At 40.2% G+C, this 22,299-nt stretch overlaps 1 protein-coding gene across 2 annotated transcripts in view; it reads right to left on the bottom strand.

Moving 5' to 3' along the window:
- col7a1l (collagen type VII alpha 1-like) overlaps window positions 1–22,299 on the bottom strand; it is a 51,866-nt gene that overhangs the window by 24,302 nt on the left and 5,265 nt on the right. For both annotated transcript variants that reach the window (XR_003296928.1, XM_026327166.1), the window contains exons 2-5: window positions 6,108–6,285; window positions 3,145–3,325; window positions 2,336–2,495; window positions 777–870 (exon numbers count right to left, since the gene is read on the bottom strand). Coding sequence is in view for 1 of the 2 variants with exons in the window: in XM_026327166.1 (XP_026182951.1) it covers window positions 777–870; window positions 2,336–2,495; window positions 3,145–3,325; window positions 6,108–6,183 (511 nt within the window). In the remaining variant the exon portion in view is untranslated. The remainder of the gene's footprint in view (window positions 1–776; window positions 871–2,335; window positions 2,496–3,144; window positions 3,326–6,107; window positions 6,286–22,299) is intronic.

Genomic DNA, 22,299 nt, shown 5'->3' with positions numbered 1-22,299 from the left:
GTTTGTAGAGATGGGCTCCAAAAACAGCTTATAAATATACAGTCTTAAAGTAATGAAGATGGTGTTTTAACAGAAGCAGATGACTTTGGGGAGAGGTAATTCACATTTAGAGTTGATTGCAGTTGTACACGATCAATGTGCATGCTTTCTTACTAGTTGTGTGGATATACATAACACGCATTTAGACTTACATATCCTTACATATGTGTTATTCAGGCTAAACAGGCTCTACAAGTATATCGGTTTTGCACTAGTACACAAAATGCATGAGGAGTTTCTCTGTGGGAGTGATGAATGAGAGGAGCAGGCCTCTGTGTCAGAGGTGCAGATGGGGGACACCAAATCGTCTGAAGAAAAATGGCTGCGATTAGCACACCATTGGCTAATGAGCGGTAATTATTGCCCTGCTCTCGGCTGAGGGGAGTAAGTTGTTGGCTTGTGTACTTATGCGTGTAGGAGAAAGAGGGTGAGATATGTGTAAGTAAACTTGTGGGTAAACAGCAGTGTGCACCTATACATATACAACATAGGAGCTAAATGCTACTTGTAAATGTTTGCACATACATACTCATACACCTGCATAAGAGTACTCAGACACACACACGCACACAAACACACACAGAGAAATACCCACACTGAATCCAATGAATTCAAATGTTCAGGACTTGAATTTCTAACTGCAAACACTGGAGATAAGCCTGCAGAGCTCGGATAAAATCTAAGAGGCCACTGCAGTGGGGATGTTGAAAGAATTCACAACCAACTCCCAGACTCACCTACTGCAAAGAGAGAAATCCCATTGTCAGATACAACTCTGGCTGCAGCGTCAACCTGGTCGTCTGAATGCCCATTAGTGATTAAAACAGCAATCTGTACACAAATGAGTCAGAACATTTGCATCAAATCATAGGCAAATATTAAACTGGAATAGTTCATAAATTTGAAGTGCTTACACAGGGCTCTACTCGACATGAAATAAAATTATATTGCCGGCAAGGTCAGCTTTAGTTGCTACGGTTCTAGCTTTGTATTCCAAAAACATTAGGTTTCCCTATTGTTGACCACTGGAGGATTCAACCCATGCGGCAAATAATGTTTTGTTTGTGACGGAAAAGCATCCTCGCACACAACATTATGCTCATAAAAGCCCCAGTGGACATTTGGCACGGTTTAGCTCATAATTGAATACATAATTAAATAAATCAAACCCAAAGACAAAGTGGAATTCAAGAATGCTCGCTTGCAACTGAGATTATAATTTCCCTATTAAATAATATTTACTGAGTTCATTCAAAGTTCACCACTCAGTCAATGAAGATGGAGACTAGGAGGCACCAAAATGAGAATGTTGCTGCGTCTTTGCATGTGCTCTGGCTGTACAATTCAATATATCAGCCTAATCCTCAATACTGTGCCTTCCCATGTCAAGTGCGCTGCTGCAAGATGATCTCCCACACACACACTCAGTGATATAGAGACGACTGGAATGCTAACCAGCTGAGTTATACCGACACTACACGACAGCATTAATCTGTCAAGAGATATTTAGCTGAGAGACAATGAGAGCTGTTGGAAGCAAAGTAGATTTGGATAGTTGCTGTAAGAGAACAGTTTAATTAAGTTCAATAATCCTTGATCATTGCATTTGGGTTACAGTTCAAGGTTACGACAAGCACCGATTGGATGCATCATTTCTGATGACCCTGTGACGAAGCAAGTCAATTTCTGTCATTGACCATCTGTTGCTGACCATTAATTGGACTTTTTGCAGTGTCTCTGGTTTTGCTGGCACAAGTCATCCCTTACCGACAGCCATTTAGTCGACTGAGCATACTGAGTCCGCAGTGAAAAATGCATTACCTTCACCTTTACGTTTTCATTTTCCCCCAAGAAACAACAACAAAGCAAAGCAAAGAAAAATCTGCTGCCAGTTGTTACTTTCTATCAAAGAGACTCTCAATTTGTATTCCAACCAGATAACAAAAGAAAAATAGTGGTGTGAAAATGATATAGCAGTTTGTTTTGTTGTTTCCCCCCCCCCCCACAAGGTCCACTGGGCCAGAACATACAGTATATGCATGTCTGTGGCCAGCTGGAAGAACCAGTCTTGGCAGTGTGGGCTGTAAACTCAAATCAGTCATTTCCCTGTTGTTTGTGTATCCACACTTGTCGAACATTTAAAAAGATTAAAGCTCTGCAGTTTTTGGTGTGCATGTACTAAGCTGGTAGTACTGTTGATACTCAGTGGATGCAAATCACAATATCACAATATCACAAATACAGTAAAAGCAGGTAAATGTTCACTTTTCACATCTAACTGGTTGAAGTACTGTACCTTTGGGGCATGTTCTCGACTGATGGCAGGGCTGAACACGGAATCAACCAAAAACTGGAGGGCCTCCCCAATCCTCCTGGATCCACCCTCATAGGGTAGGTCTCTGACAGCTCTGAGCACCTCGTTTAGTGAACTGTAGTCAGTCAAAGCAATTCGCATTCTGCAAGCAAAGGATTACAGGAAAAAAACTGAATCAAGTAGAAATAATGGAACAATGAATACAAAACCAGAAAATGAGGTAAAGGGGTTTTCAACTTTTAAATACTTTCTATAGTTAAGATGATTTATCTTTAATTCATAACAGAAGAAGCGGTATTAAGAAGTGGTGTGTAGCGCGGTACAATTCTCCAAGCTGTCTGCAAAAAGCAATAACTAAAAAACGGTATGAAATAGAACCTCCCAGATATGCTCAATGGATGGATATAATGAGGAATGTATTATATGTGACTCTAAACTCCTCCCAGAAAACTGTATTAATGTATCACCGTCACCAAAAACTATGAGGATTCAATCATATCTGGATCTGGGTAAATCTAAGGACAAAATTAACATAAAGACAGTAGCTACACACCCCAACTGATGAACAGTCCCAATGCTCTGCTGATGTTGATTTAAAATATATTTAAAAAGAAGTCCACATAAGCCTGTTTGAATTTTTTTAATTGAAAAGTGAGCCTCTTACTGAATAAACCTTTTGTGATGCATAAGGGATTTGATGCTGATTATGAATTTAATTCAGTGTTGATGGATGGTGATTAATCTGAAAGTGTGTTATTCTTGGATAACCTGTGCCCACGCCTGAGTTGTACCTTGGGACATCCCCAAAGACAGTGACACCAAAGCGGACCCCATCGGCTCCCACCACACTCTCTTGGAAGGAGGTAATGATGGCTGAGATGAAGTCTTTGATGCTGGTGAAGCTGGTCTGGCCCACACTCCATGACTCATCCACCAGGAACACTATGTCTGCCTGTACCACCGTCTTGCATACTGGGGGGGAAAGAGTGGATGAATTAGCATGTGCCTGAATACAAAGGAAGGACAAACAAGGAAATATGTTTCAACAATGGACATATTTCTTCAGAAAGACACAGAAATGAAAGTAAAATAAAGACAGCTGTTTGCTTTCATTTCCAAAATTAATTTGGACAAAACTCACAGTAATTTTTTATAAAGGTTAAAGGGTTAGGGTAATTAAGCCATAAAAACAAAAAAATAAAAAATAAAGTTTATTCCTACTGTGTCCACCAGATAGCAGTCTTGTTTTACCATGTTGAGAGTTCTCCTTTATTTGCGTCTGTCATGCAGCCAGAGCACCACACAAATCCCCATGAATTTTTAATGAGACACAAGTGAGCCAAAGAGACTATCAATATTCTGAGCACTCTAGCAATAAAATCTGAGTACAGCGATGAGGAATGCTTAGAATAATAAGGTAAACACACCCAAAATCAGGGTCAGCTCCCTCGTTCAAGCAAACAAACTCATTTAACATATAGATCTGTGGTGTTTGGAGTTATAAAGCCAGAAACACACAAAGGTACATTGGTGCACTGGCTACATGCACACATATACACTGGCACACCTGCATACATTCCCAGATGCGTATGAAGTACTGTACTAACAAATGCACACACTGCACAGAGAAGTCTGCTGAGTCTTCAAATCCGTCCCAAATCAATATTCTGGCATTACATATGCAATAAACCGCGGTGACGACACCATTGATTAGGCTAGTGAATAAGAGATAGGCACCACTGATTGTTCTGTAAGTGATAACTCAGCTTCTCTGTTGTCCTCTATTTCATTACCAAGCTTCCTCTCCTCTGTTATCTTGCCCTTCTTCCTTTGGCTGCAATCCCAGGATTCACTGGGGGTGACATATGTCTCCAGCCCATGGCATCCTATCATTATGCTCTCCCTCACACACCTATACCTCTCTGACCATGCACTAAGGAAACAAAATATCACTGTGAATAACCACTCCAGATCCCTTTTTGGGCCAGAACTACTATCTTTGCCTACACGGAATATAGTGTTCAACCATAGTGGCTTTATCACTGCTACAACAAACACATTTAAATAACAATGGTCATCCTTTCCATCCTTAGTCTCATATAGGCAGTCAGCAACTCTAGCATACACTTTTGGGTGAAACATTTCTAATTCACACTCTTCTCTAAAGGCACAAACAATTACATGGTTGGGACTTTCAGCAAAATAGCAGCTGGATATTGGTCTGTGTCAGACAGACACAGACTGAGGTGGAAACAAGATCAATTATCTTGAAGTTTAGTCTGTCGTGGCTGGCAGGTGAGAACCACATGCCTAGGATAAGGAAACAACACATGCTGAGGGATTAGGAATGGTTTTCTTGAAGGTTATCTATGCTGATATCTCAAAGGTCGTCTCTCTGTGTTAGACCACCATTGATTTATGCATTAGATGTAGCTCAGTGGCTTCGGCATATGCTGCAGAAAATTCTGCCAAGCAAGAAATAATCTTAGAAATAATGATGCACTACTGCAATCTGATTTAACAAGATCAAGAAAAAAGATGTAAACAATCGGAGAAAACAAATCTAAGAAACTCAGAGCCTTTGGGTCCAGGTTTTACCCAGATAAATAATTGTAAAAGTTTGCAGTCTGTAGATATAATGCTGTGGTACCAACTTAAATTTCATAAAGTTTGTTATGGAGTTAAAAATAGACATGGAAACGACAGAATAGCTTATTACTAACCATCAGCTGGCAGACACAAGGTTGACGCTTAGGTCAATCGAGAGGCTGATTTTGATCTGCTGTTTCTGAACTCTCAGTAGGCACATTGTTAGTTACTGCCCTGCTGTTTGTCACCTAACCTTTATTGTTATTGTCTGGATGAGACTGGTGACAACTATCTGAGGGCTCCTCACTGTGAGCAACCCAATCTTCAGTATTCATTTGATTCATTGTTAATATAAACATATTGATTAATGGAGCTTTAGGCCGTTACACTGGCTTACTGATTCAAAATCGACCACATACCCCTTTTTGTGTCTAATATGAAACACTATGGAGCCTATAGACGGCCATATGATGACAGGGGAATTTGACTAAACAGTGATGACAGTTACAAAGGAGAAGTAGCGTCAATTGTTCACTTGGGCTGTTTTATCCTTCTATAATTCTGCCCAACTTTGCCAATCACTTCTGCCAACTACGTTCCAGGTGGAGGAAACCTAACTTTTGATTGGCTGATTGACCTTTAGGCGACATCTAATATTACCTGAGGCCGAGGTTCTGAATCTCCGCGATGGGTTTGACAGGCTGGCAGACAAAGTGATGTACGGTACATGAGGCTAGCAGATGTTTAAAATCCCTGACTAGACATGGTCTGGAGAGAAAGTCTGTCTTGTGTATCAATCCAGGTGTGGAGATTTAATGATGGAGCTCTTGCGTTGACAACCCACCCTTTTCTTTGGCCTCAGCATCTAAGTCATTTGATTTATACTGTAGATCTACTCACATTGCTGTCAATCATCTTTGTGGTTTTGGCCTAGTGTAAAATTAAGCATAAGGCAGCATTTAACACCTGACTGAAAAACACAGAATGAAGAAAAAGGTAACTAAGTAATGAGTCACTGACCGAAATTTTGAATAAATGAATATGGAAACAGCAAAGAAAGTTTGACGATATTATATTGGTTAAAAACAACAACAAAGAGTAGGTACATTACTGAACTGTGTGTGTGTGTGTGTGTGTGTGTGTGTGTGTGTGTGTAATCGGTTACCTTCAGTTTGTGCTGTGAGTCTTTGATGGGAAAGAGAAAGCAAGAATAGGAAGATCCACACAGAAGAACAGCCCATATTCTTCCTCTGTTGCTCTTCCTCTACTGATCACCTACTCCACAAATCCCTTTCTCGAAATCCACTCCACAATCATCAATTCCAACTCTCCTCTCCTCTTATCTGAAAGTATACAGATGAATAGAGAGTGGAAAAGTTATTAAAGGGGTTCAAAGATAAGACATAATCAGCTGTTTATAATTTGTACAGGACTTCTTATTCCAATGCAAAAGTCAGGTGTAATGTTCCACAGTGTACATGTACAGGTGCAGACAGGAGTGCTCCCTGTCTCCCAGACACAAAGGCAATAAAAATCCAGCTATTAAAATCAAATATGGGGAAGTCTAAACAGAGTTGGACATTAGAAGTTATTACCCAAATAATTTATTTTTGTAGCTGTGTTGGTCATTGTTCATACTGTTCATTCATGAAAAAAAAAAACTCTGACATCTCTTAAATTAAAATTAATTAAGGAACATTTGTGGAGTTTTAAGTGAAGTTCTTTAAACCGCACCCAATGTGGAACCAAATTTTCTTTCCTGAGTAGAAAGTGATTTTAATGCAGGTTATGTTTCAGTCATACTTTGTGCTGCTTGGTGAATAAGCTTTTTGCACTGAAGACAAAATAGGAATAATCAGTCAGCTGAATTTCTATCACTAATACATTACACCATGAAAAAAAACCTACAAAAACAGCACCTCACTGAACATTTTAATTAATATAACGGGAGAGATGTGCAACCCTGTTCAGTAAATTCAAGTAGAGTGATAGGTACAGCAAAGCTCTCCACAGGTGCAAAAGACATATGGACTGGTCAGCCAAACCTGAGTCATATGTCTATGTCCTAAACTGAGGATTACCCATAAAGTCCCTGAGGGCCTGCAATGCCCTGGACTCACACTGCAGAGGTGATTACCTACAGTGCTAAGGCTGAGACAGCATGGCTAATCGCTTCTGATGTATGTGTTTGTGTGCCCACTATCTAGTCGAAAAAAAAAAAAAAATAGCACCATTTCAAATTTGCAATAATGGGCACCAGGCATGTCTAATTACAGTTTCTACCTGCCCTCTTTTATGTTTTATGAAAATGTTTAAGTGTTAGTGTTACATGTTTGACAGGACACCATGACACCATAGAAAATTTGTGGAAAAAGGCCCCATGTGAATGACATTCTTATCTCAAAGTGCATGTGGACAGAAGATTCACTTACAGAGGCATTTATGAAAACACAGTGAAACACACAAATACCTATATTTGTCATTTCTGTAATCCAAAATCAGTACTGTTAAATCTTCACTTCAGATCTTAATTTTTAAAGAAAGGATGATTTTTTTTCTGAGCTATTCTATTTGTGTTACTACATGTAACCAATACTTATAAAAAATCTTAACTGTGGATATGTGTGAGACAAGTACATGGAAAAGGTCTTTGCCAGCGGAGAGCAGGAAAGACGAGCCTTACTGGGGAAAGCACAACTTGTTTTCACAGCAAATCGAGATGAGGGAGAGTATTATCTGTCCATGAGAGTAGACTGCAGTACTGTAACACCATGACATACAGAAAAGACTGCTCTTTTTCTTCCTTGACAGACAAGGGAAACTTCAGGTTAGTATGAAAGAGATTAGACCTGAGGCTACAGCTTTTGACTTGGCATGACACATTGAGTGGAGGAAATTCTGTCCCACTGAGACATTACAGCTGCTTCACTGAAATATTATCTCCCACTAAGGTATATCTTGGAAGGTGATATTTAATAGCATGCATGGAAGTATACTGCAATGATTGTTTCTTATTATACTGCTGCTCCAACATAGCACAAATGCAACAAAATGTGTTGAGCGTTAAAGCCTTCTCTTAAACGTGTACTGAAATACACAGAGCTACAACAACATTCAGATAAGTGAGTATAATCAATGGCTAAGTAGAGAAAATCCAAACCTTAAATCAGCACGAGGACGCAGTGGCAAAGGAATCATGCAGCAGTAATGGATTATCCTATTTGAAATAAATGAACTTCCATCAGAGAGCAACACATTAAACACATTAACAGCAATCTAGGGAAATGGTTTGGGCTGTTATGTTTTACATTAACTTACTAACCCCCACATCTCCACATAAGTGTGTATGTGTGTGTAGTCTATGTACGTGTGTGTGCATGTTTTGCAAATTCATTCAAGTAATAACATCAAAGAGAGATCTGCCTTCACTCAACTACTATACATCAGATGAAAACATAACAGATTTCTTTCGGCTTTAAAGACCCACATTCCACACATCAAGCTATCCACCAATACATCAACTCCAGTGTTTCCCTATGAGGCCGTATTTCAACTATAAACTCCGATCATTATGACATGGGAATAAATCAGATCAATATGACACAATCTGAATTCCAAAAAATTCCTCAATGGGATTTGAACACCTGGCCTGACTAAGCCAGAATGGCTAAAGGGGGACTAGTTTACAGCCTCTGCAGATGGAAGTGAGATCTGGCAGTGCTTGAACGTAAATGTAACCCAGCCAAAAATCTAACCTGTCTTCCTTACATACCAATGCAGACCTAAGATCTGTCTCTGCATGCATCTTCTTATTACATTCAAATAGGATTGCATGGGTGTTCAGACAAGCAGCAGGCAAGCAGAACCAGTGAGGTTTAAAATGGCTTCAATATGACAAAACAATATTGTGAGCTGTGTTCATTTTATCACATCTATAGGTGATACATGTTTCCAAAAGGAAGCAGGAGATATTCAGCAATATGAAAAAAAACAAACAATAAAATTGTTTTGGTTTTAGCCCAACATTAATAGATTTCTACATTTATCCGAATTATTATTAGAAGTTAAAGGACAGCCTGCCTCTACAGATGCTGGAAGACTATGAGTCTCCAGCCATGCTGGTGAATCAGTGGGGCTGGCACGGTACTGTCTAATGTCAGCATGCTAACATTTCTACAATTATTATGCTAATATTCTGATGTTTAGCATTTACCTCTTTTTGATTTTTTTTTAAATTTTTGTTCTGCTTAGCATTTTAGTATGATAACATTTGTTAATTAGCAATAAATATCTAAGGAATGTGGATATTTGTTTTTTTGGGCATTTGATCAATAAACAAATTACTTGGGCAAATTAAAAATCTGACCTGATGATGGCGCTGGAGGAAAAGTCTAGGGATCATTAGAGTTATTGCAACTGATCCACTGAGAACCCCATTAATGTCTACAGTGTCTGCAATTATAAGCCTCTCAGACAACATTCCTGCAATGATCCCACATCAAAACCCACTTACACAAGACCGCATCCATCACTCACACCATGCTGGGATCAGAAGCACTTTGTCCAGCCTCACTGAGGAATAAGTGTGCTTATTGTGTCTGAGGCCTTTAGTTTAACACTGGCCCAAGAGGATTAAACAATGTTACAAAATGAAGTTTACTGTCTCTGGCTCTTATGTTCTCTTTATATTTCCTATCTCTGTTTCACACACACATTCACACACATTGCCTCACACATCATATGCCCTACAAGCCTAACTGCATGTCAGCCATTTCTACATAATGGTATTTTCCACCTCACCACTTCACAGGATGGATTATAGGTGGGAAACTGGTAACAGTGACAAGGCAGACACACACAGCTCAGAGCTACAATGCACTAAAGCAGATGTCTTTGGTGCATCATTTCAGATATACAGATAAAACACACAGTACCAAATAAAAGCACATGCACTCATACACAACTCATAAGCTACAGCATGCCATCTTAATTTCACTTGCATTTGCAGTCAGCCATCTCAAACAAGTCTATGCATGAGAGGTAAAAAAAATCGGAAATTCATTCTACATAGTTTCGCCTCCTGACAATGCTCTCACAAACAACCTGGTATGCTCTTATTATTCATGAATACACTGAAGCTGACATGACTGTAAAATGCATGACATTTTGTTTTCATTATTGGGCCTTGAAGTGGAAAATCTTCACATAAATTATCGCAGAGAAGCAGAGTGCTCGCACATTTGAAAGCATGCAGGACATCCACACTGCATGGACGGTGTGTATTTGTATGTGCACTCCCTTAGACTGCATGGAACAGCACATTTGCAAAAATTGCTGCACTTTATCACCAGAAAGCAATTGAGACAACAAGAAAAGTACAGTATTGCAGAGAGCTGCAGTGAAGGCACACTCTAAAAAATGTTGGTCTTAGTCCAGACATTTACACTGTAACAAGGGTATCTGAGCAGTTAAGAATTCAAAACTACTCCATAAAGCACCATATTAAAGTGCAGTTAAAGTAATGGGTTTTGACTATGGCCCTGAAATGGGCCCACACATTCTCACTTACCACTGCAGACAAGTGAATCATCATTATCTTTCCAATCCAGGTAGTTGCTTGATGGCTGAGAGGGGAAATTATTCCCTAAAATATACAAAAAATCAGAAAATTCATCCAAGCCAGGCAAAAAAAAAAAAAAAGAAAAAAAAAAGAAGTCTGCACTATTATATTCCTTCAGAGGGTGTTATTAGAGCTAATCAGGTGAAGGGACCATGAGAAACAATGTGTGTATCTAGGTGTCTGACAGAGGAGGTAGTTCTGTTTGAATGAGTGAATGTAATGAGTGGATGAATGACACAGACTTGCTTTCCTGGGCTCTGCTGAAGTGAAGAAAAGTTTGAGAAGAGGGGAGGGGGTGAAATTGCTGCAACCTGTTGACTCAGAGAGAGAGAGAAAGAGAGCGAGCAAGTGAGTGAGAGAGAGAGAGAGAAAGAAGCGGGGGTTACTGAGGAGATTTGCCCCTGCCGGGAATGCTTTGCTACTGTGCTACAGTGGATGTGTGTGTGCATGTGTGTAGTACATGGAGGCCTAGATACAGGCAGTCAAGCTTTGACCTATGCATAACAAATAGTGGAGTAAAACGACATTCGATATTTGAAGGTTAACAACAGTCATACTCTAAGTTGAATCTTCTCTGATTCATGGATGTGAAAATGGCTACACGAACACCTGAAAACAGCAGCCAGTCCATTAATATCCTCTGCATAATAATATTTGACACCACTGAACTAGAACTGCTTGTTTCTTTCATCTTAGTCTGTTTCACATGGTAACAAAATAATTTGATATTTTGAAAATGACCCCTAGTGTGATTTAAACTACATTTGTTCCCTTCCTTCACAAAATATTAGATTTTTTCACAAAGTTAACTGTATGTAACATCAGATAAGCAGGTGATAAAAGAACAAAACACAGTCAATTTCAGTTTAGTGAAGCATGGGTTCATCTATTCCCCCCATTCTTTTGAATTCAAGGTTTGTATATTCACATGTAAATCATGTTTTACCAGCTCCTCTCAGCTGGTGTGTGTGCCTTCGTGTGAGAGTGTGTGTCCTGTGTATGTTGAGGGGCACTAAGTCATCTTTTAATGGTGGACCCCAGGAATGTGGTGACTAGTTTAATAGGGCTTACCCAGCTGTGAGTCTGGACATGTTATAACTCACGGCACACACACTCTTCTGGGGTTGATCAACACTGTGTTCTCCCTGAAGTATAGATTGAGATAATGATGGGATGATGAACGACAGCACAACAATATGAGGCATATGCACAATTATACTGTTGTAATATACATTTGAAACATCATTACTCACACACAGACAGAATTAGCAGCAGCTGAAGTGTCTCAAACACACATATGCATCACAGGACCAATAATGTAAACTATAAAAACTCACGGGTGACTGTGAGCGTAAAAGGTGGTGTATTCTGGATTGGCCTCAGGGGTGTCTGAACTACACGCTGCCCTGCTGCTGACCCTCAACACGTATTAAGGAAGTTCAGGAGGACACATCGCTCAAGATCACTCTCACTAGCCACTCAAAGGTGAGGGGTGTATCTGTGCATCTATCTCCTGATGCTGTAAAACAGGTCTCAGCGACAACCAAAACCTCTACTGCTGAGCTGATGTCACAGTTTAGAGGAACGCAACCTTAACTAATCGGTCACACCAACACCTTAGACTGTAAACATTCACCACTTTACAGTCTTGATAGCTTCCTTAAAGCAATTACATCATGGCTGAGTGAGTATAACTGTCTTTCAGCAGCAGGTGTGATTAGAAATAAAAGGTGTTGTGGACCTGTTGGGGGTATTCATATGGGGAATATTAACCAGCCTTGTCTCAGCTAATTGCGCTCCTTCTCCAAGTAGGCCTAAATCCCCCCTAGTCATGAGAGGTGCCAGTTCAAATGTTAGCTATGATTAAACTCACGCTGTAAGCTAACCAGGAAACAATTCTGTGCACAGGGAATCAGGAGAATGAAGAAAAGAAAGAAGGTAAAGAAAGAAAAAGTGGCAAAAAAAACTGGCAGAGCACAGAAACAGCAAAGCCAGTGGGATTTTAGAGAGAAGGGTGTGTGAGTTACAAGTTATAGCTGAAGGGGTGTCAATGTGAAGGCAAAAGAATAAAAAAAAAAAAACGTGCACACAGGTACAAATGTGGTAATGCTTCTGTGTGAATGTGCTTTACTGAAAGTCCAATAAAAATATCAATCACATTTAATTATATCCTTTGTTATACAAAAGTTAACTCTTCCACTCATCTTTTCTCTCCATACATGGCACGAAAGGTAGAATTTAAAAACAAGTTTCTAACAGTTCCTGTTTATTAAAAGCCAAGTCAACTCCATAAATACTTCTGAAAGCACTGATGATGTAATAAATGGAGGTACAAGTGAATATAATTACCTTTTAATATTCTGTTTGGAAAAGCTTTGGTCATTCACTATTCATGCCTGGTAGCAGCTTCTCAAGGATTGAGATTCACTTCTAATTTGATGAAATACAAATTTAATACATTTCTGAATTCTTCATTTCTGCTTTTTTTTGCTTCACTGACTCCATCACAGAGGTTATGAAAATCAAACATTACTTTAGCTGCCGGTTGTAAGGCTCTCTGTTAATTGTGTGATTTCTCACATGGCACTTTAATTATGTAAAGTTGAGGCTTTGAGCTGAAATTCAGAACTGATTATTTTTTCTACAGTACCCTTTATAATTGGTTGGTATATTACTCTAATATGATTAGCTGAAGTTCAAAATGGAGATATCAGTCTGTACTTTTTTTCCTAAATGTATTAGCATCTCTAAGTTGCACTTTGACTACTTACATTTTGGAACAATTTACAATTAAATTTTCAGAATCATAACATGTCACCTGCTGCTGTAGTGTGAATTCGGCCTTGGAGGCTTGTTTTCCCATGCTGGCATATTTGCTTTCGTGCCTCCTTTTGTGTTGCATTAATGTAACTATTGATAGCCTGACAGCATGAGATGTGTATCTGGAAGATTTGATGCTGGTGTCGGTTTTTTTGTTTAATGCTGTCAGCACTGGCACATTTGCTGGAGTTTCAAACCCGGATGACGGGCAGTCTTTCTCTGGCTGGAGGCTAATGCAATTCTGACTCACATCCATAAACCGTACAAGCTGGGCAGAGTGCCCACTGCTGCCAACTACAAAAGGTCTGCTCTGTGCCAAGCCTTTTAGCGGTACAAACATACGTACAGACAGGTGCACGCCTGCACACACAGAGTAGAGATGCTCATAGACAGTGTGCACAAGACAGCAAGTGATAAAAGCATGCGCTGAAGCACGCACACACACACACACACACACTTGTTGTTATACCTTGTCTTGACATTACATTGACTTATTAATCACCTGGAGACTTACCTTAACCTTAACTATAGCCACTACCTGCCTAACCCTAACACTTACCCTTAAACCAAGTCGTTCTGGCTTTGGTCCTCACAAGGAGGCAGAGTCCCCTGCCTGTCACTCTGAGTACACAGGTTTCAGTCCCCATGATGTAGGAAAAACATGTACACATATACACAAACATCTACTGTATATCCCAGCCACATACACATTCACTGCTTGGCACTTGCAGGAAAATTTTTTGTCATGACAAATTCATTTCATGAACCATGCAACTTCCCACCTCTGACTGAGGTATGCGCTGTCATGGCAACAGAAGAAAACAGCGGTCGCAACATCAGGGCTGGTTTGGTGGGACAAGCCGCACCAGAGCAGAGAATTGAGATGCAGCAGAATTCCAGGCTGAAAGAATTAGTCATGAGTGTGTGTCCAATTACCACTGTGAAGTCAACAAAGGATATCAAAATAATGAACAAAACCAGTTCTCTTCACTGTGTATATGAAGACGCAGTGTAACACTAAATCCAATATTTTACACAAACAGAAAACCAAAGAAACATGGATGGAAATGTGAGTCAATAACACTCATGGCTGTGGATTTTGGCTTACACAAGAAGAGACGCTATAGTTCATTTTAGCAGACAGTAGACTAGAGATTAAAATCGGCGTATAATTATGAACAGACTGTACAGAGTGTATGTTATTTAGCTATAGTAAATAATGTCATTACTATAGAGACTATGCCGTAATGTAAAGCAGTATTTATGGCCATGTCAAGTGATTGGATTGAGTTAAAAAGCCACCCAGCCAGTTAAAATGTCATGACTGTAGATTAGATAGCATGAATATGTTGCAGCTCACACAGAGCTAAGAAATTGTGCCTGTTGATAACAGCTGATGAATATGTGTCTGACCTGGAAAGATGGTTTACAGGCATGTGGGAGTTTTAAGAATTAGACAATCCTAGAAGGTCAAAGGGCAGCAGCTGTCCACATTTGGACCTTTCACAGACTACAGACACACAGTGAGACAGGGAGTCAGGTATTTTGTCTGTCAAAAAAAAAAAAGGTACAGGGTATTAAGTGAGTATTGTATTGCATCACTGGGGAATATACTATATGTTGCCACCTGCCACTCAGAAGGAATACTTTTACTACTGATGAAAATATTGTAATCACCTTCAGGATCAGGGCTCAGTGCAAGAGAGCAATCCTCAAGTGTTACACTACAAGAAGTCCTGCTTAGCTTCCAAAACATCCTCTTGTGTCTGCATAATTTCTACATCCACACAAGATTTGACTGAACTTGTTTAAATAGCATCTAGAGAGAATTTCAACTGTGCATATATGATGACGCCTTGCTCAAGGGGAAAAGAAAAACCTTCAGAAGTCCAAAAAAGGAGGATTAACACAGTGCGTGTATGTGTGTGTGTGTGTACCTTTAATCGTCTAGGGGTTTAGTTATTTTACATGATTTAACAGCCATGGTGTCTGCCTGTTGCTCTCCATCCATACAGATTCCTCTCACTTGGCAGTCCAAACATTTGGCTTCAAAGCACAAACAACACAGAGGTTAAGCCACTGACATGGAAATCCAGGTGCTTCTGTGAAATCATACCGCTTGGTCAAATCATGGGAATTTTGAGCAAACTCCACCAATTAAACATGGCCTACAGTGGGTACGGAAAGTATTCAGACCCCTTTAAATTTTTCACTCTTTGTGTCATTGCAGCCATTTGCCAAAATCAAAAAAGTTCATTTTATTTCTCATTAATGTACACTCAGCACCCCATCTTGACAGAAAAAAACAGAAATGTAGAAATTTTTGCAAATTTATTAAAAAAGAAAAACTGAAATATCACATGGTCATAAGTATTCAGACCCTGTGCTCAGTATTGAGTAGAAGCACCCTTTTGAGCTAGTACAGCCATGAGTCTTCTTGGGAATGATGCAACAAGTTTTTCACACCTGGATTTGGGGATCCTCTGCCATTCTTCCTTGCAGATCCTCTCCAGTTCTGTCAGGTTGGATGGTGAACGTTGGTGGACAGCCATTTTCACGTCTCTCCAGAGATGCTCAATTGGGTTTAGGTCTGGGCTCTGGCTGGGCCAGTCAAGAACGGTCACAGAGTTGTTCCGAAGCCACTCCTTTGTTATTTTAGCTGTGTGCTTAGGGTCATTGTCCTGTTGAAAGGTGAACCTTCGGCCCAGTCTGAGGTCCTGAGCACTCTGGAAGAGGTTTTCTTCCAAGATATCTCTGTACTTGGCCGCATTCATTTTTCCTTCAATTGCAACCAGTCATCCTGTCCCTGCAGCTGAAAAACACCCCCACAACATGATGCTCCCACCACCATGTTTCACTGTAGGGATTGTATTGGGCAGGTGATGAGCAGTGCCTGGTTTTCTCCACACATACCGCTTAGAATTAACGCCAAAAAGTTCAATCTTGGTCTTATCAGACCAGAGAATCTTAATTCTCATAGTCTGGGAGTCCTTCATGTGGTTTTTGGCAAACTCTATGCAGGCTTTCATGTGTCTTGCACTGAGGAGAGGCTTCCGTCGGGCCACTCTGCCATAAAGCCCCGACTGGTGGAGGGCTGCAGTGATAGTTGACTTTGTGGAACTTTCTCCCATCTCCCTACTGCATCTCTGGAGCTCAGCCACAGTGATCTTTGGGTTCTTCTTTACCTCTCTCACCAAGGCTCTTCTCCCACGATTGCTCAGTTTGGCTGGACGGCCAGGTCTAGGAATAGTTCTGGTCGTCCCAAACTTTTTCCATTTGAGGATTATGGAGGCCACTGAGCTCTTAGGAACCTTGAGTGCTGCAGAAATTCTTTTGTAACCTTGGCCAGATCTGTGCCTTGCCACAATTCTGTCTCTGAGCTCCTTGGGCAGTTCCTTCGACCTCATGATTCTCATTTGCTCTGACATGCACTGTGAGCTGTAAGGTCTTATATAGACAGGTGTGTGTCTTTCCTAATCAAGTCCAATCAGTTTAATTAAACACAGCTGGACTCCAGTGAAGGAGCAGAACCATCTCAAGGAGGATCAGAAGAAATGGACAGCATGTGAGTTAAATATGAGTGTCACTGCAAAGGGTCTGAATACTTATGACCATGTGATATTTCAGTTTTTCTTTTTTAATAAATTTGCAAAAATTTCTACATTTCTGTTTTTTTCTGTCAAGATGGGGTGCTGAGTGTACCTTAATGAGAAATAAAATGAACTTTTTTGATTTTGGCAAATGGCTGCAATGACACAAAGAGTGAAAAATTTAAAGGGGTCTGAATACTTTCCGTACCCACTGTATGTCAGAGACTAGATGGGTAAAGTAGAAACAATTGACAGTTCGTTGAGACAAACGTCTATAAAATCCATCTAGTGGTAAATAACACAAAACTTTTTAATGGTAACTGTTTTACTCTAAATCTGAATTTAGCCTTTATGCTAACAAAAATAACAGGAAAGATTAGATAACTGTTTCTGTTTTGTATATTAAGCAAGTTGAATGATTTTGTCCTGTTGTATGTCGCCCATCTGTTCCCTTGTAAAAACACATAATACTAATAGAAACCAAGATGAGTTGTGTTATATTGGTTATCACACTGAAGGAGTTTACTGCAAGAATTATGATTCTGTACTTTTTCTGCACAGCTAAAAATAATCTAGCTTTACTGAGCAGAGCAGAACTGGATTTAACTGTGCTCACAGAGCAGGACTGTGAAGGACAGTGCAGAGTTTACTCATGTACTCAGAGTAGTCACTTTAGTACTGGAACATTCACCCACTCCTGACATTAACCTTAACCAGGATATGAGCTCATATGTGGGGACTGCACTCCCTCCACCAGTCAGGCAGTGGAATGTGTCTTTTTGTGTTGTACAATATCGCATGTTGGCCATGGCTGAGAGATGACACACACACACACACACACACAAGCAGAGACAAGTCTGCCGTAGGTCTGCTGAGAGCAGGTCACTGGAGCTCTGCTGCAGTACTAAATGGAATGGAAAATGGCCGGGGGGACGAACTTCTGCTATGAAAGCTGCTGCTTCATGTGCATTATACAAAAGTATTTGCATAAAAATTCAGGAAAGTAGTTTTTTGCATATAAACATGACAGCCAACAGAGATGTGGAGAAGTAAATGTGGTTCAACAATGTAGAAAAAAAGATAGAAGCATAATTCCTAGCATTACCTGCAAACTGGTGTGTTTTCATTAACTGCAGGTAGGGCTGCCTTTCACTGACCTTCACAGCATTCATATTTTATGGACACAACAACAAAATTAAGGTAAACAAAACACACACACACGTGCACGCACACACACACACACACACACACACACACACACACACACACCTTATCCACTAACATGGCCTTTTTGTACCCTTACTCACTGAACTCCACAAACCCTGGCTAGTTGAGGGTAACTCACAAATTCATTAGAGCCTGAGCATATGGCAGGGTGAAGGATTGCTAAGCGGGGGACTCCTGGGGGTTTTCACAACCGTCACATAACCTTTGTCCTCATAACCTACCTTTCCTCCCTCTGCTCTAATCGTCTCTTTTGACTCCTCTCCCACATCATGTGCCCTTCAAAATGTCCCTCTTTGGTCTAATTTAATATGCATGGCACAGCTGGGGGTATGTGGACAGCAGTTTGTTGGAGTCTAAACCTCCTCAGGATGCTATGAAGAGGAAATTTTCAGCAGATCCGACAATTTCATGGGAAACGAACTGTGGGTATACAAAGCAACAACTTTTGCGAAATGAGAATTTGGGAATTATATGCAGTAGCAGGGACATTGAGGGAGGACAGTGTAATGAGAATACCACCGAGAGGCAAGAGTGACATAAAAATAGAACAGGCTTGGGGTGAATAGCTGAAAAGTAATGATTATTGATTGACAGCATAAAATACAAAGATCCAAAACAGAGAAAAACGGGAGCATAAGAGAAGAGGAAAGACGGAACAAAAAGGTTATTGTTAACATAAGGTCTACCTGCAGCCTTTTTGGATGGCACAGTGTGGTTCAGCCTTTGGTCACAAGAGAGGAAAGAGTGGGAGACAGAGAAATTCAGTGATGGAGACAACATGTATAGAAGCTGGAGCGGCAGACTGAGGTGAATAACATCTGCAGACAGAAGGAAACACATGGGGGAGGAGAGAGGGTGAGACATATGATCAGGAAAGAGAAAGAAAGACGTGTCTGTGAGGAGATAAAAGGTTCATGAAAACAGCTGTTGTTAACATTTGGAAGGCTGATGTCAGAGGTTAAAAGTGCAATCAAATGTCAAAACCCCTCAAGATGAAAGGAAACAAGTGTACATTCACACATCCACACTTTCCCTCTCTTGATCTTTCTCTCTCTCTCAGACACACACACAACGAAAGTGTGAAATCTCACCTGACTATCTTAGTAACCAACAAACATAATCACACTGTCTCCTTCCCATCTCCTCAGCCCAGCTGGACCTTGCTCCCCTCAGGGCAGCTCCCAGATGAGGTCAGCTCACCCTGGAGGGGGTAGTATTGTTTGAATAAGGGTATTTGTCTGGGCATATCCACCTTCAACTACAGCACCGAGATATTCCTCTACCTGACCACAGCCAGAGGGGAACCAACCAGATACACACACACACACACACACGCACACACAAATACTCGCAATGCTCACCTGTCACCTCCAATGTTTGCAGCCTAGCTAAAAACAGTAGAAAGTTTTAGGTACAACAAATCAGGTGTGGTGTGCTTTTGTGGAAGTTCAGTTCCTGCCAGTGTCTTTGATGGAGAAAAATTATTCAGTGAAATTATAACAAAATTCTGTGCAACCAGCTACTGGTGCAAGATTATATAGATTATATTTCAAAATAAATACTTTACAAAAAATAAAGGATGCTGTAACATAAAATTATTTTAAATCTGAAAATCAAAAGCATCTTGCTCTCATGGATGTGAGCCTATGCATACGTGTTGATAGTTTGCACTGCATTGCACCCAGAAGACAGTCTTTGTCAAACAATGTAAAACATTCAAAAAACAGCACCTAAATTAGATGAACAGACTGAGAGCAGAAAAGGAGACATTAGCCCTCATCTGGAGTCAGGTTTCTGGCCACCTGGTGAATGCAAAATACAATATTCACTTTCTTTTAGCTCTGTTTGTGCTCTCTACCAACTCTTTATGGAAATATCTGCTTCTGTAGCTGCTAAATGCTTCACTCTGCTCACCAGCTGGGTCTGTCTGCTGTTTGGTGCTGTGATAGTCATGCACAGTGACTTTTTTTTTTTGCTGAAAACATCTGCCTTGTGCAAAACTCTAAATTCATAAACAGGACAGCAAAGCAATGAGTTGAAACTCACTGATCAATAACCTCACACACATCTCATTCTGTACGAAGGTAACAAAATCTTCCTACGAGCATCTCGAAAGCTAACTGATTAACAACAGATCATTATATCTGATTTGACAGTTTCCAGTCTTTATGCTAACCTAAGCTAACTGGCTGCTGGCTATAGCGTTATACATTATTTACTGTGCAATCACGGCTGTTGTATCGTCTTATCTATAACTTTAATCTAAAAAGGTGAATAAGCATATTTCTCAAAATGTCAAACCATTTGTTTAAGGATCATAAATGTATCTCGAAGTGAAGACGCCATTTACACAAAATCTAGGACCTGCTAGACATAACGCACACACACGCACGCACACACACACGCACGCACACACACACACACACACACACACACACACACACACACACACACACACACGTATACTTAAAGTAATATGACCACTTACAACATAAATGATATGTAAATAAATAAAGTCCAAGTATACATTTGCTCTGTGAGACATCCTCCCACCTCTCTTGTTTATCTGTATACTGATGAATGCCTTAGTATTGATTATTGCAATTACACACTATTACGGTTCTATTATCCGCACTGACTGTCTTTAATTACACTAGAGAGCAAGAGGAAGAGTAAGGAAAGAGAGAGAGGGAGACAGTGAAAGTGAGTGAGTGAGAGAGAGAGAGACTATACAGATAGATAGATGAAGCGAGACACTGCACCAAACTAATTAAAACAGAAACTTTTTGTTTCAGCAAGTTGACAGGGAATGAATCTGGCAGGGAATTAATCTGTCCGCAGGGAACACAGTGAGGAGTTATACACACCCACCCACACACACACACACACACACACACACACACACACAGACAGGGAGGTGCAGTGCAGTGCCGTTGCCATAGTTACTGAGTGTGGCGCCACATCATGCGGCAGAGTTAATGCAGAGGTGTGCGCTTTGTGTGTATCTTATTTAAGCTTTCATTATATTACCGCGCTGACCTATTCCAACATCCTCTACACAAGCACACAGACAGAATACGTGCAGAGATAAATCCTGAGTGTTCCTGGTGAAATAGCTAAGTCTTTGCCACTGGTAACAGCTTCCAATCTGTAGTTCTTACCCCTGAGGTGAAGCGTTATTTCTGCCTATGTAGTGGGTGATGACATACTTAAAAAAATATTTGGCAAGCAAGATAAGTACTTGAAGTCAAGGCCTTGGGAAAGGCTGCTTTGGTTGGTTAAAACTGGGGACATTTTGTATATATCCTGATAGCTTTATTCTTGTGTTTCATGAATGTCTATGCAAAGTTAGTAAGTTGTGTGTGTATGTGATTAAAATATATGATCAGTGTTTCTGATGTGAGGGCAGTGGGTGGAGAATAATTTAGATCCTCTACTCTTGGATTTAAAATGTACTTAAGACTTAAGACATGCATTATATTTCATAAACTGATATATGTTTTGTGTGTAGAACCTTCATTTGTAAGTGAGATAAATGTAGTGGTATAAAAATTCTTAAGCTATTCATTATATTTTACTCTGAAATGTAGTAGCAGAAGCAGAAACAGAAGTAGAATTGAAGTAAAAAGGAGCATCAAATAGGTTTACACAAGTAAGAATGTCAGAACGAATGAAATTGAGGGATAAACTTATACGAGTCTACCACCTGAAGGTCAGTGCTACAGTAAGACATCCGTGCTGTTCCAACATACAGCACTTCCAGCTAATATCCAGTAATCAAAACAGCTAGTTCAGCACAAATCAAAAACACATGGGACCTGCCTGTCCTCATTCTCCTTCACCTAAACCATCTCTCTGTTCAAGGAACTGTCAAACGAGATTTAAAGGAAAGGAATTACTGATGCAAGCTTACAAATAATACCAGTTCTCAATGTCAAGTGCAATAGATTTACAATCTGTTCTTCAAACTGTGCTTTCTTCTAACAGAAACATAATATGACCACTGGTACTTTACGAAACGAGCAAAGCCCCAGACTGGCATTATGACCACTGGGGATCTTGAGAGATGAACAATATTATTTCATTTCTTTAGGATGTGG

Source organism: Mastacembelus armatus, chromosome 23 (assembly GCF_900324485.2).
Source record: "Mastacembelus armatus chromosome 23, fMasArm1.2, whole genome shotgun sequence".
NCBI classification, from domain to species: Eukaryota; Metazoa; Chordata; class Actinopteri; order Synbranchiformes; family Mastacembelidae; genus Mastacembelus; species Mastacembelus armatus.
This window is presented reverse-complemented; position numbering and strand designations above follow the sequence as displayed.